Raw genomic sequence first — 19,059 nt, forward strand, 5'->3', positions numbered from 1 at the left:
ATGCTGCTCATACTGAGAAATATAAGCTCAGGGGCGGCGGAAGCTGTTGGACATTGGGTAGGCCACACGGTTAAGTGGAACTTTTCGAGAAGATAAAGGTACTGTTCATTCACTGAAACGGCAAGCTGCGTAGTGGCGCAATCTGAGTGGACGCCTGCCGGAGCTAGGAGGACACCCCTACAAGTTTTCCAAAAGATTTTGAAAAATAGCTTTGAAAGATGCCTCTAGCGATCCAATTTGAGACAAATCAGGTTATGCTTGAATATACAAGACATGAATGAATTTAAGCGGAACTTGGGGAGAAATAGTTGGGTCAAACATGGTCTACCCAGTTGACCTGGTTCTGCCACCCCTGTAGCTGCGATCACACAAGAGGTTTTTGCCTGGCTAAACTGTTCAGATGGGTGCCAAATGAGTGAATGCTCGACTTGTGAACGCGTTCTCTAAATAGGCACAGGCCAAATTTGACTTAGGCCAGATCTGTGCCAATTTGGCCCAGGCAAAATCATCTCTGTGATCCTGGCTATTGTGTAACTCGCCCTGTGCTGTATTTATCAGAATGTGATAAGTAATTGCATTTGTCTTTTTCTATGTTTCAGATGATAGATAAAACATGAGGCCATGTAGAGTGTGGTCATTATGGCGAGTGCCTGTGCAGCTAATTTTATTCATTACGTTCCTGATTCTCAATCGTTCGGGTCACACCCTCAGCTGGCAGATTTACTATAAACCAAACAGCAGATTTGTCATCACAGGTAAGTGATCGCGGGAGTTGCATCAATGAATCGGATGTTAATTTTCTGAGGCGGTATTAATTTTCAGGGTTTCTGATCAAAGTTCACTCAATATGGTCATCGTAGGAATACCATTATAATGAATGTCATTTATCCAGAAATATCGGAAGTTCTACTGCTTCACAATCTAATATTTTGATAACGTTTCAATTTGCCACATTTTCAACAGTTTCTAGGATGTGTCTTGCATTTTTATGAAAATAAGCTTCAGTCTTCAAAAGAATCTTCATCTTGAAGTGAAATGTGCATTCAATGATATTTGCACAGATTCAGGGAAATCTTCAAAGATAGTCTCATGAATAGTAATTAGTTTCATGAGTGGTCTGAAATCTGAGTGTTCTACGAAGAAAAATGAGATGAAAGTCTTGGAAGATAAATTTGATACCTTTCGTCGGGTGTTTTAATCAAATTTAATTCTTTTAGGGTGGTCCCTTATGGACCAACTATTACTATTGTCTTTTTTAAAATTTCATACATGACAGGATAGCGTCTGATTGAGACACCATAGCATCCTGAAACTTGCTCAGGTTTCATGCAACGTTAGTCATTTGTTGGAGATTGAATTTTGGCAATATTGGTCCGCTAAAATTGTCAGGTTTTTACAAGTTTTTTCCGACTTCCTTGATTTTGAGATGGTCCCCCACCAAATCACATAGAATGGAGACCTAATCACGATAGAAAAATAGTTCCGTCATCATCATGCTTATAATTGCATATCATTGTTATACAACATGATTATTTAATGTGGTTCTGATCTTGAAAGAGTTTGATTATGATCATTTGAGCTTTAAGTAGATTTGTAACAAATTCTGTTGATTTTGATCACGTATTAATGCAACACTTTTTATTGTCAGTCAAATCTGTTGATAGATCCAGTTGTCTGCAACCAGTCAAATCTGCTAATTCAATTCAACTTTTTTGCATATGTGACAAATCTATTCAATTCTAAAAATTTCACAATAAAACATCATATAACAATAAAATGAAACGGTAATCAATACATGATACAATGTGATTCTGTCAACATCGTTCATCAGCAGCGTCAGTGGGAGGGGGCATATGCAGCCCAAATAGATAATAACATAATTTGAGAATTTTCCTAATAAACATTTTTGATTCCTACTAAACTGATGAGGCTTGCCCCTTCCATATCTATATAGTGTTTAAATGATGTATGTAGTTGCCTTGAATTGATTTTACTCTGTAATAAGAGGTTCCGTGGGGACTTCAGCTAAAAAAATGAATTGGTCAAATTTTGGGTCTTGCCCGCAATCCAAAACAGGTGGTCCCTGCTACCGGGTGAAATCAAGCAGAACCAACAATGACCAGCCAGGACTGGCCTAATGAAAAATTTTGTTTATTGTAGTATTTAGTGTATTTGTGGGAAGAAACACATCCTCATTTTAATCAGTAATGTAATCATCTATGTCATTCTTCCAAGAATGTCGATCTCTAGAAAAGAAGGAAAAAGAATCTTGACCAACATCCTTCATAATGGTTGAATCACTCTTGCCGAAAATAATCAATATGGCAATCGTAGCACGTTCTAGTATATAATATAATCTGTCGTTCAACAAATACCAATAACGAACTATGTTAACAGTCATTGCCAGTGTCTATTCAAATACTCAAATAGAAATCCATGAAAACCAATTCGGTGATGGAAATTCGAATATATCATGGATTCTTCAAGTGGCAAAAACCATCATTTGGCATTACCAGTGGTTTTAAAGAGCGGAGATGGTACATTGATTGCGCTGTCTTTCTACAACCTATCCAGCGATGGTAGGGCTGATGTTTTTCTATTTTCTGCAATCGTCTTTAAGTCAAAAGATCAATTCTTCGTCTTCAATATCGAGAAATAACCTACAAAGTTCTTTCTATAATAATTGTGCACAGTGTACTGACTACAGCACTTACAAATTTCTAACTATCTTACAGTCCATCAGTACTAAATTGTGTTGAAAATACCATCAGTAATTGTGGTTTTAGATGAGGTGCCCTTTAGCGGCCCTACTTGTGTGCTGACGATTGATGGAACAGGGCGATGTTGCAGGCCATTTCAATGACATTACTCTCCCTGTATATTTCTGTCGGCGACACTGTACCCACTTAATTGCCTCTTCAGTCATAACTTAATGAGAACTATATTCAACCCTGAGAGCAATCCATGTCCAAACTGCACAAATGAATTCTCAAAATTAGCAAGTTGTTGGGTTTTTAGCTTACTCAGTCCCAGCAGGCTGTAGCGTTCACTTTTGTCCATCCATCCGTAGACGGAATGCGGCCATTTTGTGAAGTTTTGAAGACGCTTAAATGGATTGACATGATATTTGGCTAATACGTGTCACATTTCAGCCAAAAAACCTGGCCTGATCAGAATCAAGATGGCAGGCTGGTGGCCATTTTTGTATGCCGAGATAAAAATATTTTACACATTTTGAAGTTTTCAAAGGGAAATATTGAATCGTTATAATTGAGGTTTGTATCCCCCATGGCCCATTAGCTTAAAAAAAATTTGGCTGAACAGACACAAAATGGCCATCCTAGGTTATGTGGCCTAATAATATGTTCTATGATTGTGGTGGTTGCAAGGTCATTGGATTTTGTACATGGTCACCAGGGGCATAACCAAATTTTTTTAACCATTGAGATTTTATCGTGATTATAAAACATTACAATATAGAATGGACATCTATTAATTGTCCGGGGACAATATATAAAGCCGAATAACTCAGTGTTACCATGTTGTAAGCCTACCTAGTTTTCAGGATTGCAGCTTTCCGAGCCAGTGTTTGTAAAACCGTGATTACTGACTGTGCATTTCATATCGTATAACCTAAGGTGCAGTTTTTCATTCTTAGCTTCCCACATAATGTTTATCTTTATACTGAAGGTAAATTTGTTCAGGCACAATCTATTAATTTTTGTGAGATTTTGTTTCTGCCCAGTAAATCCATTGACTCGCATATTAGATGGCTAGCGTTTCCTTATGGCAGGCTATTCTATATACCCCTACAATTGGTAAAAAAAAGTTGATAGTCAATATTTTCAGTAAATTATTTGATTATGAACACTTATTTGCTCAACTCTAATTTGTTTAACTTCATTTAGAATTGCCTTGTCAAATTTGCTCTAACTTGATACCACACGAGATATTCTGGTAGGCCCATAAGTCAATTCTAAAAATAGATTTCTATAACAGGAAATTATTGGGTAGAATGAATATGAATCAGATGTTGGGCGATTGTGATTGGTTCTTTGTCCTTAGGGTTGGATAAAGTCTGTAGAGAAATAATTTTTTTTAAGTAAGTTTTTTTTAAAGGCCACTGATTTTGATTGCTTTCAAACCCAAACTGAGTCACCTATTTCTCCGTATATGTGAGTGCCTGCACAATCATACCTCTTGAAAATTCATTTCAGGTCCGTAACCTGGTATTTGAAGGCTTGAGAACCATAGCATGCACCAAGCGATACACAAGAATTGCGCATGGTTCTGCTCCTTGAGTATTCTTGTCTTGAATATATTTGTTCTCAATTGGTTATTGTTCGCATACAGCATTTATGGGCACTTCTCATTCGATTTGCAGCAATGCTTAATTTGAAAGCTTGACCCAAGTGGCTGATATCACCACTGTTGAGTATGTAGATTTACACAGGTTTTTAAGATTGCGAATCTATGTATTAAGCTGATTAATCTTGTCCTAGGTTCTATGCTTTGGGTAATTACTCTGTCAGTGAAGCGTGGCATGTAAACATGTTAATGCTTCATCATATAAACAAGCTTACAGATTTGTCATTTGTCTCTGGTAATGGCTTTGTATTATTCAGGCTCTTTTATATAATGAAGGATTTACTCGAATGTCATTGATGTGTATTAATTCCCTTTCAGTATTATATGAAATCATAGCAACTTTTTCTTTGCACACAGTCAATGCTTAGCCAGTCTGTCGCCACATGCGATGATGTAGCATCTTATAATAAATACATGGGAAATAAAGATGGGTCGTTTTGGTCTTGTTGAATAAGTCAAGTCATTCTTTATCGTTCAATCAATGCGAATATTATAGGCCTAGATGAACTTTTCAGTCATGGTTGATCGATTACTGGGGTAGGGCGACACAAACTAATGCGATAATTAAATCGAATATGGGTGATGGCTCCTCTGCTATCGACACTGTTACAAATGGTCGAAAATGTATGTTCAGTGGATTTCCTAAACAAGCTGATTGGGAATATCGCTTGAATGGGCATGTTTAGATTCTGCCTTTATATCGAAGACAATCAGTAGAACAGGGCATTAAGAAACATCTACTGGTTAAATAGTTTGATTGCTGTCTATAAAAGATTCTATTCCCAGGGTTGTGTGCATAGATTAAGATTTATTTATTTCCTTTGAAACTAGTTATGTGCACGGGCTGGTTATTAGTCTGAGCCATCAATGCTTGTAATAAGGACCTTGGATTCATTGTGACTATCTTGTTGACAATACTTGGCCACATGAATACGCAATAACAATGGATTGAAAAAAATGCTAAAATTCATGTTTATTTTTAATCTAAATGTTTAATCTAAATCTTCATGTGTTGTTGCCTATCTGATTTGTTGAATAATAACTGCACTCAAATCAATTGAGAGACGTCTATGGAGTGTATATAAAACGCACAAGATAAATCATTCAGCAAGTAAAATCTGACAACCTGACACTTTAGACAGATTTTTTCTCCATCTTCATAGATTTATTCAAAATGTTTTTCACACATGAAAATTGGTATAGACAAACCCTAAATAGGGAAGGAAGGGCCTTTAGAAATATACAGGGGATTGGGTGCTTTAGAGAGGGAAATTCATCGCTTGATGGTTGCATGTACCCTACGTGCAACATCAATTGAAATGCCATTTCATTTACCTCTCCTTGGCCAGATGACAGTTAGCATACAGATTTATTTAGGCCTATTGCAGGTTATCAAAGTTCTATGAAACATGTTAGTAATAACTATTGGGTATGAGAGGGATGCTCCGTTAATCTTATTGCATTTTGTGGATGAAATCGTGGGGGATTAGCATATCTATGTATGATATCCATAATCAATATCTACCAGACGGGTTTGTACGGCACAAAAATTCCTTTGGCAGATGGTGTTTGTGTGTAATTCTCGCTTTGATGGTCGAATAGTCGACTTTCTCAGACTGGTAGCACCATAATTATTGACGCATCAGTGACGCATCTTTGTCCCTGAACACAGCTGATATTTGAGAAACATGTACTTTTTAGGAGGGATATCCGTGAACATTGACCGAAATGGCTAAATTAATTTCTCTTTTTTCCGTTCTCTTTTCTTCTACTTGGCCGAATTAATCTTAAATCAAAATAGTCGAAAAAATAATGTTTGCTCGTTTGTTCAACTTTATGTTCCATTACCGTCATAATGATCATGTTCTCGAATATCAATGATGAAGAAAATTTTGAAAGTTTTTTTTATTCATGAAAAGAACTATGTTTATAAAATAAGGGAACTATGTTTGTCTATAGCGTAAAGGTCAGATTGATTCATTCTAAAATCAATTGTTATTCATGAAGAATGGGTGAATTGAATGGGTGCGGACCGGATCCAAAGTATTTCCGATCTGCATTGCCCGGTTTCAGCCTAACCATCACCTCGAGACATTCTTGTGTAGGGGAATAGTTTCATAGAACCCAATTAAATGACAATAGATGCAATTAACAGTCAGTCCAGGTTAGGCTTACACGCGCTTGGTTTGACAATAAAGTTCTCATTATTGTGTGTCTATTGTCAGATTTTTTGTGTGACTTTTGATGTTGGCTTTTCATCTCTTGCCCCACTGGTTTCTTCACTGGTTGAATTAGGAAATTGATCTTTTGAAAAAATCTTTTCCTGGGTTCTATACATACCCATTAACCAAATATCTCTAAGCACTGATCTCTGGAGCACTATTTATCATTCGTTGTTCCTACGGAAAATGTTTTTATATATGATCTATCTATGTAAATCACTTTTCTCATTTCAGATCAAGACTGGCAAGTGCAGAAATTTGTAGGCAATACGACTGTATCGGATGACTTCAAAATTATCGTTGCCCATGGTGATTCGCTAATTGTTGGCGCTAGGTTCGTGATCATTTATATCCATTTTAATTTCAATCTGTTAGAACTTTCGAGTTAGGCCAACAACACTAGTCTGCCACAAACCATCCTATAGGCGCGTTCACACGACGAAATTTAGACCGGTCTAAATTTGGTCCGGTCCAATTTAGACCGGACCAAGCGTTCACACGGGCAAAAATACCGTTCCAAATTAGACCGGTCTAGTTTAGACCGGTCTAATTTGGCACGGTCTAAACGAGCGAACCAGGTCCGGACCAAATTTTGGACCGGTCTAAATGTGTGTGTGGACAGAAACTGGTACCAGGTCCGGTATAGATATCACACCCTCTGCGGCAGAGTGTGAGTCCAGTTTATTAAGTTTTAAATGCTTTATTACCGTTTATGTAATTATTCTTAAGAACTGTTTTTCATCCCTATACTATGGAAATGTTTGGAGCGTACCCGTAATTCGTATTCATATATCGCGATCATCATCCGTTTTACTGCCGTGCTTTGAACCTTGTTTAATTGACACTTAGAGTTTCAGCGTGATAGAATAAAATCAAATTCGCAAAAATGTCTAAACCTGACAAGAGGATCGAATTGGTCAAATGAAGAATGTCTTGCTATACTTCGAATCTGGAAGCAAGACTTCATCCAGGCGCAATTGATTATTTAGCAGATGGCAACATCTCGTGGGCCCGGTGACAAGCGATTTTATCACCGCGTTTCAAAAGGCCGTGTGAACGCTCACCAAAATCTGGTCTGGTCTAAATTTGGACTGGACCAGGTACGGACCCATCTAGACCGGTCTAACTAGTTGTCGTGTGAACGCGGCTTATGAGTAAAATTTCATCGTGAAACCTCTATCACCGATATTATGGCTGACTGTTTACTGACATCTTAGTTTGTCTCTGACAGCTCATATGGGCTATTTCCTTTCACTTGGTTATAATTGACAGGTCATTTCATTATTTTTGTATCAGGATATTCACATGAAATTACCTGGCCAGGTGTTTGATACCTTCAGGCTTATGTCGACAGCTGAATGGCAATGATCAATTGTAGTGATGAATGCAAGACCATATCAACTTGATTTGTTTTTCTCACCAGGTCCCCCAATATTTCCATATAATACTGTTCGCATCAATTATCTAGGCAATATTCTTCATGTGCTTCGTTGTCATTGTCAGCTGTGGCGGTTGCAGTAGAGTTGACTTGATTATTTCTTGAAATAAATGAAGCACTTTCGATCCAATCATTCGGTGACACATCTGATTAAATTGTCAAGTTGGCGGAGAGTAATCAACTTGGATCATTCTGAGATTAGTTCTTCATTTGATTTGCTGGACAGCTTTTGTTTTTTTTTAAACGAAAATCCATCATACCTCACTTTTTTAGCTCCTTATTTTGATGATGAGGTTTGCATCTCAGCTTGGACAATGTTGTTCTATGTAAACTCTACACTACGCATTATCTTTTGCTATTTTATCTTTTTGTCTTCAATATTCTCAAAATATCTTCCTGGCATTGAAGGATGACCCTAAACTCTTGATGATTGAAGGAACACGAGCAGTGGTTTGTTCATCATCATTTTTAGGCCAGCCGTAGGCTGAGCCTATTACTATACAAATGGAGCGAATTTAAATGGCATGGTTTCCAGAGCAAATGCTCTTTTACTGTGCAACTGAGCATATATTCATACAAATCATTCATTAAAGCATTATCCATTCTCCAAACTCTACGTAGCTAAATTTTGAAAGAGGGCCTCGTTAAAATTTATATGAGCTTTTTCGCAAATATCTGATCGCAAAAATATTGGTTTTGAAAAGCCAATCAGAAAGCAAAGACTGCTCTATGATTGGCTTAGCCGCAGAAATCAGCAGGTGTTCACGTGAACCCGCGGTATCATCTACCGTTGTACTTCCTGGTTTTATTTTTAGATCTAAAATTGTATTTCAAGATCGATTTCTGTGAAAGCTTTAGTTGATTTGGTTTTTGGGAGGAATATTTTTATTAGCACTGCAGAAATTATCATTGACCATTGTGCGAAGTCCAGAAAAAAAAGCTTTTTCTTAAATCGGATAGATAACCTTGATATGCTAATTAGCCATGTGCTCAAACTACAAATTCAATCAAATCTTATTCTGCCAAAAAATATCAAATCAAATCCAATTCAATTTTGTTTTATTGAGCAAATTTCAGAAAATTCAATTCTATTCCGCATTAAAATCAATAAGACCAAGGGAAAAGATTTATCTGAGGTATTTGTTCCTGCCAGTCGTTGTCTGTGCTACTTTTGTATTCTATGATTGTATTGTGTAAATTATTAGGTATTGACTCTGAGCTGGGAGTGTATTTTGACAAATTTAACCCACAGAATGCATCATCATTTGCCATTTTATGAAAAGCTGACTGGCTGGCCATAGGGCCCTTGGGGCTCTTGTTTTAAATTCTTATGCCACAACAAAATGTTAGCCTAAATGTTTCTGTCTGAATCCGATCCCATTTTCTATCATTGAAGAAAAGAACATATCAAGATTCTTCAACAAGATAATAATTCATCTCAACCTCAAGGTTTTTTAAATCCCCACGGTACAGTTTCACCTTTGCCCTGATCTGATCGCTTTCTTTTTATTCTTTGAGATCCTCATATCACCTTGCTAATATCTGTTGTCTAGTCATGCTATTTGTGAATATCGCCAAAATTGATGATATAAATTGCAATTGCTCTAAATAATCTACCTAATAAAGTCATGCCTATGTTGCCTTCGTTTGGATGTCAATCCATGTACTCATTTACCCAGAAAACGATTGCAAAACCGTAATTTATATCAATTTGCAATGACACTTAAAGAGCAGTGTGTAAATATGTGTGCATCACAGGACCTCATCTACGCTTTTAAGTGGACAGTCGACATAACAAAGTCAATTTAGACAAATTGATTGCCAAGGTGATGCTTGAATACAGGGGAGGGGGTCAACACAAGTTATCAGATCTGCATCATTGATGTTCTCATGAGATTTTTCCATCCCGATTTTCCTGCACTATGAATTCGTTACTATTTCCCTATTACTCTTATCAAAAATTTATAGTTTTTATGAGTTTTTGCTATTATGAGTATTCTTCAATTGGAATTTACAAGCCAGGTTTATGACATTGTTGTGATCTGGTCCTGGCTTTCTTACCTGATGATGCAATGATATTCCATCAAATCTTGGTGGTAGATTCACAAAGGTATGGATGCTGTGCTTACTTTCAGCAAAAGGCTTAAATGCATTTCCTATTAGGACAAACATAGAATTATGTTTAGTTCTGGTTACAAAGTAATCATTTTGAAAAAGAAATTTATAGGAAGAATGATGTAATTATGTTTTCCTATGAAATACATGAGGCTCCAGGGTAAACATTCCTATCCATCATTCAGTCCTAAAATAATGTTAATAATAAATAGGGTTAACATTTTGATTGCATTCAGCTAACAGAACATAGAACAGACTTGATAACCTCCCCGAAACAGGCCTGTAGCCAGCCAGCCCTTTCTTCTCATTTTATGAAAGTGGGACTTATATGAGGTGCAAACCCCACCTAAGCCTAAGGTACCATAAAACCATTTGTTTATGAATAATGATGTACACAATGATGAATAATGCCATAAGCTTCCAGATGTGAGGTAGGCCTATGCACTTGGAAAACTGTTTGATTGGTATGATTCATGGGAAAATTCATCAAATCACTTTTATTCAACTGGTCCTGACAAAGTTTGGTTCTATTGGCCCGACAGTCAATCAAAACAAAATAGCGAGGAGGGTCTTTAGTGATTGATATCTCGAGGTTTGCTTTAGTCACAATCTGTCAACATCATTCTCTTCATTATCACTGTCACCTATATCTTTATATTCATTTGATATAGCCAATGGATAGATTGACTTGTATCTAGCCAGTTTGGTAGATGTATATGGCAAATGGCATTAAATCTTCTAATGTCTATTTGGTTGCTGGTGATTGTTTTCCAGGGAACTTCTTAAAGCCACAGAGTTTTACAATTATCAGGATCCTACTAAGTTTGAGACTAGGAAATCTCATTTTATTATACCACTTTTTGGTGATGTCTGGGCGTGGAATAACGCCTCTCAACCATCTGCCAAATTGACATTAAATAAAAGGATATCCCAACATATTTTCACTTTTGATCAGCGACTCATTACTGGAGGCTAATGTGATATAGAAATTCATTGTTGCCAATGGCGTTGATTTATCACTGTGTTTGTCAGTCAATACTACAATCCACATGAAGGATAATTGTAATCATCCGGTGATGGTAAGAATGCATATGGTTGATATTCACCTTTCTGCATTCGATGAAATTCGGCAAAAACATTTGGATTATTGTGCTCATGATAACAATATGCAGAAAACTATGAAGTGTGTAATATAAAGTCTTGAATATTAATGTTGAGGGAATACCAAATAGATTGTGACTGAATATCAAATTTGTTGATAACAATTTTTTGAACACATTTCAAGTGATAAATTTCGTTCATGATAAATCTTGTTTTCAGATTTCTTATAATCTTTGAACTTAATCAGAAAGTAATGCCTAACTCATGTCACAATCATGAGATCTTCTGCCACACCGATTATCTTAAATCAGTGGTCAATCTGTTGCCAATCAGCAGTGGACAGAGGTCTCTTGGAACTTCTAAAGCGATCCAAAATAGCTGACCAGATAGTAGGAATAGGAGTTACTTTTTCCTACGATCTCTCATAAGTCCAAGCCAATCAACACTTGGTATCTAATAACATGGCATTGGCTTCTGCAGAGCCGAAATACATCCATTTTGAATCAGAGATCAAATAAGCAGATAGGTAATAGGCCTACATAGAATGGACATGAGTTCGACTAAGATCAGATCGATGAAGTTGCCAATGAATGTTGTCAATGTAGGGTTATCTGAATTAGGCATGAGAATAACATTCATTCATTCATTGAGCCTAAAGATTAGTTTGAAACTATGATTCATTCAATCTGAGAGAATCAGCGTTCCTTATTCTTGGTCATGCGGTTTGCTATTTTATCATTGTCAATTACATTAATTTCCTCCACCGAGGCGTCATTTATCTTTTAAAACATTATGAATCGGTCCTGTTTCCTGCAAATGTCATGCATAAAATGAAATACAAAGATTTGCCGCCGATTTTCTTGTAATACAGGGTTCGTCGCGGTGCTTGAAAAGCTTGAAATGGCTTGAATTTGAGAAATACTACTCAAGCACTTGAAAACATCTTGAAAATAGATCGAAAGCTTGAAATAATTATTTTTGACTTGAAATAAAAAGATATGGCTTGAAATGCTTGATTATCACAAATTTTCTTCTTCGCGAATTTTTTTCGATGAAATCGCAGACAGAATATGTTCTTGAGTCGTTTCTACGCTTGCATCATGTTTTAGGCATCCATAAAGAAATTAATTGAATTGTATTGAATCGCGAGACTCGCTTGCACTGCGACTTGTGGTGAAACTCTCCGGTGTCTGGAGACTTGAACATATGGGGAAATTTCAGTCATGCATGTTATCGAGCATTGATGTAAAATGGCATTGAAATCCCACACCAGGTGTGAGAGCCATGTTGAAGGCACCGCGACCTAGTCAAAGTCATTGAACATTACAAATTTCGTATTAGGCCATCCAAAAATAAAGGTCTGTTTGCCGTCACCCGACCGACCCGACTTCAAAGGTACCGAGTGGAAACTTTTTTCTTGGATTCATTGAAATAAATTTAATTTTTGATACAAATGGCCGACCCACTGCCGATGTATGAGCTACGTATGTTTGAAGTTAAGTGTGCATCGTGTGAAAACATGCCTCGACTATAGTTGAAGTTTTCCAGGAAACTGGCAGTGTTCCAATAAGCTGCCATTCATTCTTACGGCTGGCTTATGTCGACAAGCAACGCAACGCCTACCAACGCAACTGGGTTTATCGCCGATTAGCGCCAGTTGCTCCTCAATCGGTTCGACATAAGCCGGCTTGCGACGGCAACGCGACGCCTACCGACTCGTCGCAAGCCGTATCTGGCTAGTTGCCCATGTTCTACTCCGGCCTACGGTAGGCGGGCAGTTGCTTTCGATCGCAGCCGACATAAGCTCATCTGCGACGCCACGGAACTGAGCGCAGGGGTTCCAGCCAATGAGAGACCACATATACATAGTACAAATTATCACCACTAGTTAGCGTCATTCGTAATTAGTCATAAACTTTCAAATCCAAGTAGTTCAAAACGTAAACAAAACCTTCAGCACGGCAGAGGACTGGACCGAAGATCTAGAAACGAAATTGGTAGAATTATGGTATGAGCGGCCATCTTTATAGATGTCGCTAGCACGTTGTATTCAAAACAGAATCAGAAAGATCAAAGTCTTAAAGAAATAGCTTTTCTAATAGAAATATATTTCCTAATAATTCAAATTTATTCTCAAAATGCTTATCACGTGACCAATTGAGCCGTTACAGTTGCTAGTAATTGCAACCGACATAAGCAGGGAAGCAACTGGGAGGATCTCATATCCCGCTAGTCGGCCTCAGTTGCTGCGAATCGGAGCGCAGTCGACATAAGCTGGGCGGCGATCGTGGTTGCTCTCAGTTGCGTCGGTAGGAGTCGGTAGGCGTCGCGTTGCTTGTCGACATAAGCCAGCCTTTAGTGACTATATTAAAGCTGGTAATGTTATAGCGTGCATATATTCAGACTACTGCTTCATTTTAAACGCAGATTTGGGATATTGTTTGAACTAAAAGAGGTGATGATAAATTTGTTGTTTTTTTGTCCCAAAATTTTGCAAAAAAAATGATTCTACCTTCCTACTGACTTATCCCAAAAATTTTAGTAGGTGTAACGGCAAAACAGACAATTAATTTGGGATGGCCTAATATCCAAATCTTGATTGATATGAATATTTAAGCTAGGAAATGCTGAAAATCATTGTGATAAACGGGTTTCATCTCTAACAGAATCGTATCAACTCGGAGGTTCCACTGGAATCAAAATTTTACCTCTTTTTTAACATTTTTGTACGAACCTGTTAAAAATAGGCAAATTGGCTGCGACTATCGTAAATTGCTTCGAACGTGCCTTAAAAAATAGCTTGAAAATGGTATAAATCTAGCTTGAAATGGCTTGAATTTCACCTGAGCTTGAGACAATGAACCCCGTAATAGTTTCCACCTTTCTTTCGAATACATTTGTTATATTGTGCAATCTAAAGGCTGGCTTATGTCGACAAGCAACCCGACGCCTACCGACGCAACTGAGTTTATCGCCCATAAGCGGCCTACGAGAGGCCGCCAGTTGCTGCTCTATCAGTTTGACATATGCCGGCTTGCGACGGCAACCCGACGCCTACCGACTCGTCGCAAGCCGTATCCAGCTAGTTGCCCATGTTCTACTCCGGTCTACGGTAGGCGGACAGTTGCTATTGATCGCAACTGACATAAGCTCATCTGCGACTTGACGGAACTGAGCGCAGGGGTTCCAGCCAATAAGAGACCGCATATACATAGGACCAAAAATTCTAATTTTTGATAGGACAAATTATGACCGCTAGTTAGCGTCATTCGTAATTAGTCATAAACTTTCAAATTCAAGTAGTTCAAAACGTAAACCAAACCCTCAGCATGGCAGATGACTTATGGTGTGAGCGGCCATCTTTATATGATGTCGCTAGCACATTGTATTCAAAAGAGAATCAGATAGGTAAAGATCTTAAAGAAGTAGCTTTTCTAATAGAGATATATTTCCCAATAATTCAAAATAATTCAAATTTATTCTCAAAGTGCTTATCACGTGACCATCTGAGCCGTTGCAGTTGCCAGTAATCGTAATCGACATAAGCAGGGAAGCAACTGGGAGGATCTCATATCCCGCTAATCGGCATCCTCCCCCGGCAGGGATTCGAACCTGATGGCATCGAGATTGCCACGGCACGAAACCCTGCCATAATCGACCGTGTGCGCAGATACATGCGCAGTTCAGATGATGTGATTTTTATCCAATCAGAAATCCCGTTTTATTTTAGCCCGGGTTTTCCCATTTATAGTTCTTCCTTGAAATTTGCCTCAACGATTATACAACGAGCAATCTGATTGGTGCCGCCAGTTTTCGTTCGGAAAGCTGCGCATGTACCTGCGCATTGGTCTACTTATGTCGATACATAATATGACAAATAGTCATGCCAGATCTATTGCCAGATCTAGTAACTAGTGCATGTTTAACACCATGAGCGCCATCTGCAACCAAATGAGAAAATTGCAAACTAGAGGTCGCACGCTCTGGCTCATGATTGGCTGAAATCGTCTGCTAGCCCGATGATTTATCAGTGATGAGCATCCATTAGCTGACAAGGCATGTCTGGAGATCTAGATATCTAGCATAGTCTGACATTGCCAGACAACTTCCAATTTTGTCGGTTAGATGCGCGACTTTTCATCAAAATCTTGTTGTCAACAAAAAATCGGCCACGTATGCCAGCCTGAACAAGAAGGCTAACCTCTGTCACTGAGGATCAAAAATATCATCCGAGTTTCTCCTCTGGTTTGATTTAATCAAATTCAAATTCAATGTTAAATGGTTAGGCCAAACATTTAGCAATTACAGAATATAGCTTTGTTCACACTAAGATTTCAGTATGGTACGAAGCGTTCACACTTGAAAATTATTCGAGGCCTATTCACGGCTTATTCAGTTCCGTACTGAAATACGCGGCTTATTAAGCACGGAATGTGATTCTGCAATGATATCCCGATCTCAGTACGGAAATGAGCTGACCGCGTATTTTCTGTAGTGTGAACGCAGATTCGGCGCTTAGCTAGCCGCGTATTTACATCCATGTAGTACAATACACTCAACACTAATACCTCCCCCTCTATCGGCACACCGGGTGACTACTATACTGGGCTAAGCGCCATATTTTGGTGAATTTGTCACCAGCAAAGTACGTTTCTTCATAAGCGCTGTATCTAGTGTGAACGCGGCTTATGCCAAAAGACTAGGCAGTTTTCCTGTTCTGAAAGCCTAAAATTGTTTTCCAATAACATTTGACTGAATTTACCCTCAGCTAAAATCACTGAGGTGAAAATGCCATAGGTTTAAGTTCCAGAGGTAAAAATATACCATAGGTAAAAATGCCAGAAGGAATAGGCCTTTGCAGAAAATTAAGAATTCATTAACAATGGACACGATATTTCTATGCATATTAGTTGATATATGTACTGTAAGATTTAATTGTTTGTGAATGCACAGTTATTTATTTACTTCAACGCAGTCATTGCTTATCTTTTATGATAGATATGGTGTCCAACTCCAGTTAAAAAGTCAGAAATCGATATAATGAAAGAATGCACAGTCAACATATTCATCGCTTATCATTTATGATGGACCAAAATCAAAGGTTTTGATGGAATCATACTGAGAAATTAGAAAAAGATTTTGACAAGCTAGTTTGTTGTAATTTGTAATATCTTATGGTCAAATTAATTGTTTATGAGAAGATTAGCCAAATTACAAAATGAAGTTTGTTGAAATCGAAAGTATTAATTAGATTAAAATTCTTTTTTCATTGTTAAAAAGATATTGAAAATTTATTCTCCTAAATTTTGCACTGGTCACCAGCTTCAATCATTAATTGGATCAAAGCAAAACTATTTCTCTTCACCCATATATGGAATCATGATATATGTATGTATTTATTACGTTAGGTATATTCTAACCTCTCGCATTTTACTTCTCGTATTTTTACCTATGGCAACCTCTGGCATAATTATTGCATACACCTCAGGTCAGGCATGCCTGGTTGTATAGGAGGTTCCCTTGTTGATGATAATGCGTGGGTATTGAAATATTTAAACAATTGTTGAGAAAGTAGTCCAGTGAATGTTCTCATTTATCTTTCAGAAATATGGTGTATAACATAAGTCTCATAACTTTACGAGAAAATAAGGTAAGTAAGTTTGTTGTGTCTCTACTGAATTCAAAATCTGTCCACTCATTTTGATCAATGGTGTTTGAATTTTCAAGTCCATTAATAAGCGATTCTTCACCATCACACATGGAACAAGAAAATTAATTTTAATAAATTATTTGATGCCTGGGAAAAAAATGTAAATTTTTTGGGATAAGCTGATGTGGGATTGCAAATTTGAAATCAAAGTTTTAAGAAATTTGGGGAATTATGAGATTTGGTAATTGGGTAGGTGATACAGGTCTTCAATTGTAAATTGTGGTTTAATTTTTTTATTGAAAATTGTCAATAATGATAACTTGCGACCGACTTCATTCACTTTTGCCTCTTAGCTGGTCTGCAGCTTCATCAGGGCCGTACACTTTATGGGCCGATACGGATAAATTCTGAAGGCAGATTTTGGATGGCCACTGTACATTACATATAGGACAAGCCACCAAGGGCCCAACGACATAGGCCTTATTGTCGTTGATGGCGCGTGATTTTCATCAGCATGGACGGTAGCCTTGAATTAGAAGGGGTAATTACATAGAGCTGAAAATAAAGGCCAGACGACTATTGTATTGATTGAATTAGTGAATTGTCTACATTGGAATCGTTTCGAAAAAATAAATATGCACATATATTAGATTTGCGCGATTGTTGGAAAAAATGGCCAACGTATTTGCCTAGGAAAAAATCAGGCCAGGAAAAATGGCGAAGGAAAGAATGGTCATTTTTAGGCCAGCCGTATAACAAATGGAGTGAATTTAAATGACATGGTTTCCAGAGTAAAGGCTCTTTGACTGCAACTGAGCATATATTCATACAAATCATTCAATAGAGCATTATCCATTCTCCAACCCCTATGAAGCTGAATTTTGAAAGAGGGCCTCGTTAAAATTTATATTAGCTTTTTCGCGAAAATCTGATCGCAAAAATATCTGTTTTAAAAAGCCAATCAGAAAGTAAAGACTCCTATATAATTGGCTTAGCCGCAGGGATCAACAGGTGATCAGCAGGAAATTTTAAGATCTAAAATTGTATTTCAATATCGATTTCTGTGAAATCTTAAGTTGATTTGGTTTTTGGGTGGAATATTTTTGTTTGTACTACAGAAAATATCATTGATATTTGTGCAAAGTCCGGGAAAAATAGCTTTTTCTCAAATTGGATGGATGACCTTGATATGCTAATCAGCCATGTGCTCAAACTGCAAATTCAATCAAATTTGAATTGTCACCTGATACACATGCCATCAGAGGACGCGGAGCCCTAGCATACGCTATGCTGTGTGTTCTCATGAAACCTGCAAAATTACCCCATCGAACATCGAACATATTTCGAAAACATTCGAATATTGAAATTAATATGTTTACACGTTTTTATATTGACCGCTTGTAGCCACCGATAGAATTCACGCTGGCCCTACACGGATCGTAGATAGCTTTGTCATCCCACCAACATCCTATGTCGGGGTCTTACTTTTATATCAGACTCCCACATTGTGTATACATCCGCCATTTTGACCGAATAATCCAATTTACTTATCATTTCTATTTATGCCTGCCACTTATTACTATTACAATATGTCTTCTCATGATATTCAATGCAATATAAAAGTACGACGTTCAAATAGGGCTCATTATATAATCACAGGAAGACATTCTACATCTTTGTCGATAATATTTTGCCAAATAACATGTGTACACATAGACCTGTGACGTTTTGCACATTGACTTACAGTTGTGATTTGTAAAATTACTATCTGTTATGGAACTTTTGGTAGCAGCATTGTATATCATGGCATGTTCAGTAAAGGCGTCTTATTGATGTTGTTCTTGTTGGATTGTCAGCTTTGCAAGCATATGAAAAGCGATCCATTTTAAAGCTTTTTGTCTTGAGTAGTAGTTTGTCTGAAGTGAAAAGACTGCTCGGTTTTTATCAGCTGTATTCCATTCCACGGATTCATATGAGCAAAGCTGCAGTGTATTTAAAGACTTGTATTACACAGTGTTCATATATTCATTGATGTGTTGTGAAGAGTGGTGTCCAAAGCCGCGGCAACAATTTACTGAATGACGTCTTTTTTTCTTTGAATAACACGTTTTTTAAGAAATTAAGTTAATTCGCTGCAGTAATATTAAGAATCTATCATAAATTGG

The 19,059-nt window shown here is 37.5% G+C and overlaps 1 protein-coding gene across 4 annotated transcripts in view; it reads left to right on the plus strand.

Moving 5' to 3' along the window:
* The window catches only part of LOC141905555 (semaphorin-1A-like), a 72,081-nt gene that overhangs the window by 24,663 nt on the left and 28,359 nt on the right, over window positions 1–19,059 (plus strand). For 3 of the 4 annotated variants that reach the window (XM_074794461.1, XM_074794460.1, XM_074794462.1), the window contains exons 2-4: window positions 600–755; window positions 6,825–6,924; window positions 16,849–16,894. In XM_074794461.1, coding sequence (XP_074650562.1) covers window positions 614–755; window positions 6,825–6,924; window positions 16,849–16,894 — 288 coding nt within the window. In that variant the 5' untranslated portion in view covers window positions 600–613. The remainder of the gene's footprint in view (window positions 1–599; window positions 756–6,824; window positions 6,925–16,848; window positions 16,895–19,059) is intronic. The other variant, XM_074794463.1, reaches the window with a different exon arrangement.

This window comes from Tubulanus polymorphus, chromosome 5, assembly GCF_964204645.1.
Source record: "Tubulanus polymorphus chromosome 5, tnTubPoly1.2, whole genome shotgun sequence".
Classification (NCBI taxonomy): Eukaryota; Metazoa; Nemertea; class Palaeonemertea; order Tubulaniformes; family Tubulanidae; genus Tubulanus; species Tubulanus polymorphus.